Genomic DNA, 7,104 nt, shown 5'->3' on the forward strand with positions numbered 1-7,104 from the left:
AGAGAAGGGAGGGAGACACCTGGAGTCTACAGAGGGGATTGGGGCATGGCAAGGAGATGCAGCCTCAGGGGTGTTTGTATAGATCTATAGAAATAGACAGATGTAGACATAGATGCCTATAATTCCTCTCTCCTGTACTGTCTGCTCTGTCGAGACAGGCTGCTGGGAGATAGTCTTGCCCCTGAGAGTAGTTTGGTCAGGGCCAGCTGTGACTTCATAAGAAATCTACTTTTGGTAGCCAAGGTATTCTATCAAAAGCCGATTTAGAAGTTGGCTGGATTTATTCAGAGCTCTCTTTCAGGCACCTTTGTCCCCACCCTTTCCTTGTGGTTGTCACACCTCTCCTTTATGCTGTGCACGGGGACATTCTGTCTGTTAGAGACCCTTGCAATAGGTCTCTTCTCCAGAGCTTCCTGGTGTGTGGTCTCAGGCTTCATCACATCAGCATTGTGGTCCAAGTCTCCCTTGTTCCCTCTTTATCATCTTAGGAGTTATTTTGAATAAATTTCTTAGTTCAAAGTCCATCTCCACATCTGTTTCCCAGGAAAACCCAAAGAGTCATACTGATTTCAAGTGTCTGGAGTCACAATCCAAGAGCATTTAGAACAACTTCATTCAGTGATAGCAGAAAGCAGTAGAGGCACAATGCATGAACTACTAGGGAATTTGCTGTCACACACTCATAGGGAAGAACTTGGGTCGGGTGCATAGCCCAATGACAGAGCATTTGCCCTGTATGTTCAAGACCCTGGATCATTCGATTCCCACTACTGGTGGTGAGATGGGGAGAACTTTCAAATAGCTAGAAGTGCCAGACAGGACACGATGGTCTAAACTGTCTCATGATTAAGTTTCCTATTATTACAGTCCTTCAACCCAAAGGTTTCTCTCTCTGTCTCTGTCTCTCTCTTACACACACAGACACAGACACACACACATGCCCTCCCAAACATACTGGAACACTGAGGACACCCAGCATTCAGTACTTGATTCATGGCATCAAATTGTTTAGGAAGTCACTCCAGAAAAACAAACTTGATTTCTCGGTGATCCAAGGTGTGTGATACATCTACACTTATCCAGGTCAGTTCACTGGCATGCAAGACCAGGCTAGCCATTATACAAATGCCCTCCTTTAAACCAAAGAATCCGTAGCAAACTGGGTTAAGGCTGGAGGCTAACTGTTTCCTTGATGTTGTCCAAACCAAGCCTCACAGGTTCGTAAGTTGAACAGTCTATGTACAGGGTCCCGCAGCTGGTGCTCTAATGAGTCTCAGCTTACTAACTTTCAAGTGCAGCCGCAAAGATGCTCATCTCAAAGCTGTTCCCTACCCTCCTCTCATCATGACACAGGCACACCGAGGACCAGACACATAGTTACCCTTTGAAGATTTCCATGCTGTGTAACCATCATCTCAGATAGGAAAATGAAGAGGTGGCGAGGTTTGGTAGAAAAATCTATGGCACAGCCAGCTTGAGGATCTTTATGTGATGGAGTGTCTCTCAGATGTCTAAATATTCACTGAGCACGTACCAAGGGTGAGCCCTCTTGCAAGGGCTGGGGACATAATGGAGCGATGTATGGAGGTCCTCGTGTCAGGGAGCTTATGTGTGAATGTATGGAGAAATTTGAGGCACCGTCCACTGCAGGAAGCAGTCAAAGCCACAAGCACCAGTAGCACTCCTGGAGTGTGCCTTGAGGTAGATTGTTTATCTAGCCTATTCTAGACCATGGGTTTCCTCTCTAGCACTAAAAAGAGAGTTCTTGGAGTGGGAGGTGGGGGGAGGGTGTCTCCAAACTGATACCATTCTCCTCATTTTTTTTTTTTTACCCTCAAATCTCCACAGCATCCCTGACATTTTAAATCTACATTTTCAAGAAAGACTTTGTTATACTAACAGTGCTCTAGCACAAAGTCATACATTATGCAGGATGAATTTCTTTTTCTGTAAAGGCAAACTCAGCACTCTTTGTGGGTTTGAAAACTGACTGAGGGTGCCGCTGACCCACTGGTGACAGAGGGTCTGGGAGGGCCCTCACTTGTGTACATAAGTAAGAGCCTGGATCTGGGAAGTCACGCTTGGACTCTGAGCTGAGGATTGAACTCCACCTCCAGGCAGAATGAGGCTCAGCGTAGCCACCTTGCTTCTCCTGCTGGCCAGCTGCCTCTCTCCAGGCCACGGTGAGAACTTTCAGTTATGATTTCACTAGCCTTTGAACAGAAGTGGTCCTCACCATTTTTTCTTCCATTAAAGCTGGGAAGGAAGTCTAACTAAAATGGGGAAAATGCTCAGCTGCTTCTAGATTTTGAAGTGTGAGGTTCCCAGGGATTTAACTCTTTAAAAATGTAAGCTTTCAAAGGGTGAAGATTTTTATTTGTAGTAAGAGGAGCTACTGGGCAGTGAGTGTTCATGGGACTGAGGTTTGGTGTGTGTGTTGCTAGGCTGTCAGCTCGGCCCCCTCTAGGAAGACTTCTTTGCATGGCTCCTCTTTGCTCTGCCTCTTGATCAACCTCGGTCCAACATTCCCAGTACAGTTGCATGGAGTAAGGCCCTGACACTCTAAAGAAAGGGGAGGCAAGCAGCTGACTTCAGCCTGAATGGGGCAGCTGTTTCTGTGTGAGTAGATAAATGCCTAAACTGAAGTGGCAAGATGTGTATACAGAGGAAGGGATGGATGTGTGGGCAAAAAGAAACTCCCCAGTTTACAGGACAGACAATTACACTTAGGATGTGGAAATCCCTCCCCCCCCATTTTCAGTCTTCACATACTGTTTTCACCCTTCACAGCTCATCTCTCCCCTCTCCCATGAAGCTTTACTGCTGATGTCAGTACAGTGTCTGTGTGTAATACTGCCTCAGTGGTGGTCTAATTATTGTCCCCTTGTTCAGCCCACAAAACTGTTAAGCACTATAGGAACTTGAGACTTTTACTTATACAAAAGATGTGATAAATATATTTTGTTTGTTTGTTTGTTTTTTGAGAGAGGGTTTCTCTGTGTAGTCTTGCACCTTTCCTGGAACTCACTTTGTAGACCAGGCTGGCCTCGAACTCACAGAGATCCGCCTGCCTCTGCCTCCCGAGTGCCGGGATTAAAGGCGTGAGCCACCACTGCCCGGCTTGTTTTGTTTTGGGATATAAGGTCTCAGTAAGTGGCTTTGAACTTATAAAAAAAATCAGCCTTTGTCAGCCGCTCAAATGGTTGGATTACCCAGCAATGATTTCTTTAAAAACAAAACAAAACAAAACTTAGACTTCATGAAAAACCTTGAGATGAATTACCAATAAAATATCTATAACTAGTATGTATTATAGTTGGATACAGTCTTGAATTTTTATTATTGGTTTTCATTTGGTAATAATTTATGACTAAGATCGAGAACCAAGATATTGAACATAAATGAAGAAGCATCCTCCATGTGTTTCCTCAGGTAGAGAGACGGAAAGGTAAAGGGGTGTGCTCAGAGAAAGGATTCTATGTGTGAGAGAGATGGTTATAGTATTCGCAAATCTCTCGCAGGATCTGGTCCTCTGCTTTTGCGTTGGGAGTGGAGATCAGTTGATTTCACATCACATTAGTTGTGAAATAGTTGTATATCCCTAAAGCATCAGTTCTCAAATCACCCGAGTGCCAACACAATGCTACTAGCATAGTTAAGGAACGTTACGATTTTGAAAAGCTAAGTTTATTTCCATTAAGGTTTTGGTAGAAAACATTTGAGAGCACACAAGGCAAAACAAACAGAAATATACAAACTAAAAGCACATGCAGCTAGAAGTGCTGGCTTAAAATGTTTGCCTCTTCAAATGCATGATATAATTGATAATTCAGTTCTATTTCTAAGTCATAGGCCCAGTGGGTTGAAGTGGCTGATTCTGTGTTTACAGGTATCCTGGAGGCCCATTACACAAATGTCAAGTGCAGATGTCCCAGAACAAGCTTGGCCTTTATCTCTCCAAACCTCATAGAGCAGATTCAAATCATACCTCCAGGGAATGGCTGCCCAAAGACTGAAGTCGTGTAAGTTTCAAGAAAAAAAAATTACATAAGTTCTCTCTTCAAATGAAAATCAGATGAAATATATTTGTAACTAGCAACCTTATGGTAGCAAGAATCTCAGAATGATGTTGCTAAATATCTGAAATTAATCATGAAAAATTGGAATATTTAAGTACTTGCTTTTCAGCAATCCAAAACTATCACCCTTGCTCACTTGTTTTATTTCTCAAGCTGCTCCACCGAGGCCTGTCTGTTGTGGTTACAATGCCCGAAACTGGGGTTAAGGATGTGAACTCACTGAGGCTTCAGCTACCTAACCTGCCTGCAGCACCCTTAGGCAGGGATGGAGTAAGAACTCCTTTCCTTCTACACAGCCCTTGAAGGAGGCTTGCACAGAGCCTCTTTCTCCATGCTGGAACCTCACTTTTAGCAGCAGCTCTTCCCACAGTGATCCTTTGCCCTCCCTTCTCCCCCCTTGTTTTCTTCCCCTTCATTCATCTCTGTGGACAGTGCTATGGAGAAGACCCAGGACCTCTCAGATCCCAGACCAGACCCAGCCCTCAAGAACTTCCTCAGGCTTTGGAGAGTTTGTAAGCAGCTACATGTACTTGTCTCATTTTGAAACAGAGCTTTGTAGCTGGGACCAGATGGATTTGACTTGCAAAGTAGAGATACAGGTTCTCAAAAATTATATGAAATTCTTTCACTGTGATGGCATTATACTTTTACCAATGTCTCCACCAATGAGAGTTCTAACTAAGCCACAGTTACTCCCTTTAAACTCCACAGTAAATTCCTTAATGACATGTCTGGAACTTTTTAGCTATTCAGGTCATAACTCCTGGAATGTGGTCGCTAAAAGTGTGGGGTATGGAGCCAGACAACCTTTAGAGTAATTCAAGGAATTCTGCTGTATTGTACCCTTGTGGTACAGTCATGGATGAGTTGTTTGAAACCTCTGAGCTTCATGCCCATCAGAAGGAGAGAAAATAATAGTTCTTCTAGAACAGGCCTTCTGTGGGATGAATTGAGGTGACCATATGACTCATTAAGCTTTGTGTATGGCATACAGTGAGGACAACGTTTGATAAATGTTGGCCATTAGCTGTGAGAGTTAGCTTTGTACTTATTAATCTCTTAGATCAGGAAATGTCTTGCCAACTGGTGGCTTGGAGAAATGTCACTGAGACCAATCAACTTTGAAACTTCTTCCATGTTCAAAGATATTCATATTTTTTTTTCAGATAAAACATTTCAAGATAACATTTTCTAGTCTGTTTTATTCTCCTGAGCTCAGTGGACAAGACATTTAAGTGATCCTGGGGTATAACTTTAGAAGTGACCCAACTTTGGAGTCAGTGTTTTGGCTCCTCTCCAATTCATATAAAGATTATCGACAATACAGTCTCTTATGACATATGGGCTTCTGTCAACTTGGACTCCACAAGCCTCACACCACAAACTGCTTATTCCAGATTCAAAACTTCTTGCTCAAATTTCATTCTTCTAGGAGTAATTATTTTCACAGTCAACTCCCCTCATTATTAAAAAAATACAGGATGGGCTAAAATGTACCACTGTGTCAATTTTAGTTTTGTTTATTTCTCCCCAGGATCTGGATGAAAACTAAGAAGATTCTATGTGTGAACCTTCTCGCCAGATGGTTACAAAAAGTATTCAAAGCTGTACAGAGGTGAGTGAAGCACCCTGAGAGCTTTCCATACCAGCCAAGTTGGGGAATACTTTACAATTAGGAAAAGTTTGTAGGACAGATGCCTGTTTTGCTGTTGGTGGGTATTGGCTAGAGCAGGACTGACTCATTCCAGCTGTTGAGTAAACTGCCATTCCAGCTGTTGAGTAAGCTGAAGCAAGTGTGCACAATGGTGGTTATTTGATGTCACCAAAGGGAAGCTCTAGTGTCTTGTGTGTATTCCTCTAAGTGTGACTGATTTTTGTTTAATTCGCAGCAAAAATATATTTTCAGCTCCTCCAGCTCCAGTGAGCAAGAGAAGGACTACCTGAAGCCCCTTATCTCCAAGGTCACCTGCACCCTCCTTATCTCTGCTTTGAATTTTAGCTTTGCTCTTAGTTCAAGAATTTCCAAGAAAAGAAGTTCCGTTTACAAGCAAACATGACTGTATGTCAAAATAACCCTGCAGGAGCTGAGGGGGGAACCTGGAGCCCCATTTGTGTACTAGACTTACATTCTTGTTCCTTAACAAAGGTTCTTTGAGGGTAGGTGTTTAGTTACAACCTACTTGCACGTATTTAGTAATAGACCTGTTGTTTAATGTGAAACTGTCCTAGGTTGTAGAAGAATGGATCCTGTACCTTGTATTAATAAGAAAGTTATGGGTGTGTGTTTCCATCGTTCTATGCCCTTAGGAAAAGCAGTTTTCCAGAATAGTCTCCAGAAGTATCCTGGGCAGCTGATGCAGTTCCAGCCCCACATGATGCAAAGTAGCTCTCTGTAGTGAAAAGCCTATGAAGAAAATAGAGTCCTTCTAGTTTTAAGGGTTTCTTGTATACAATTTATTGTCTTAGATTAAAACCAGTAATGTTGAAAATCCTAGGATTAAAATTCCAGGCTCTCCAGCAATATACAAATGCATTCATTTCCATTGTGGCCCTGATTATTTTCTTTTATTCACATCTTTCTCACAGACAAAATTGCCAGTCTCTTGTATCAAATTTTTTAATGTTTCCTGCTCATCTAATGTCATTCAATAAACTTAATAAAATATTTGGCTTATGACTGGCTCATTTTTAACAGACAATTTTCTCACATTGAGATGTTCTTCAGCTGTTCCTAAGGAGACATAAGGTTTCAATCATGTTCATTTTTTCTGTGTATCAGAGCCCTCTACAGATGACCTCAAATTATGTCTGCCCTGAGAGTGGTTATGCATTGGGAAAGGTTTGGCTCAGAAGCCCCTTTTCCCCAGGCATGTTAAATCTGATTTCCTCCAGACTTCAAACTATTATTCAAACCCATTCTCACTACCTGTTTATATGGATTCCCCGAGTCTCCAATATTTCATTTGACAAAGTGTTGCATTGAATTGAAAGGCAGAGGACTTAAATGCCATTCTTTCCCACCACT

The 7,104-nt window shown here is 42.4% G+C and overlaps 1 protein-coding gene across 1 annotated transcript; it reads left to right on the forward strand.

Moving 5' to 3' along the window:
* Positions 1 to 2,122: 2,122 nt before the first annotated feature.
* Positions 2,123 to 6,023, forward strand: LOC118574994 (C-X-C motif chemokine 13-like). Its single transcript, XM_036175736.1, has 4 exons — positions 2,123 to 2,183; positions 3,890 to 4,022; positions 5,614 to 5,694; positions 5,969 to 6,023. The coding sequence occupies exons 1-4, from the start codon at positions 2,123 to 2,125 to the stop codon at positions 6,021 to 6,023; spliced, it is 330 nt and encodes a 109-aa protein (XP_036031629.1).
* The last annotated feature ends 1,081 nt before the right edge of the window (positions 6,024 to 7,104 follow it).

The sequence above is a fragment of the Onychomys torridus genome, unplaced genomic scaffold (assembly GCF_903995425.1).
Source record: "Onychomys torridus unplaced genomic scaffold, mOncTor1.1, whole genome shotgun sequence".
Lineage (NCBI taxonomy): Eukaryota > Metazoa > Chordata > Mammalia > Rodentia > Cricetidae > Onychomys > Onychomys torridus.

Bases quoted from the DNA above. Each gene is read 5' to 3' on its own strand.
- LOC118574994 (XM_036175736.1), top strand. From the start codon at position 2,123: ATGAGGCTCAGCGTAGCCACCTTGCTTCTCCTGCTGGCCAGCTGCCTC. The intron at 4,023-5,613 runs GTAAGTTTCAAG...ATTTCTCCCCAG, and splicing joins TGCCCAAAGACTGAAGTCGT to GATCTGGATGAAAACTAAGA. The intron at 5,695-5,968 runs GTGAGTGAAGCA...TTTAATTCGCAG, and splicing joins GTATTCAAAGCTGTACAGAG to CAAAAATATATTTTCAGCTC.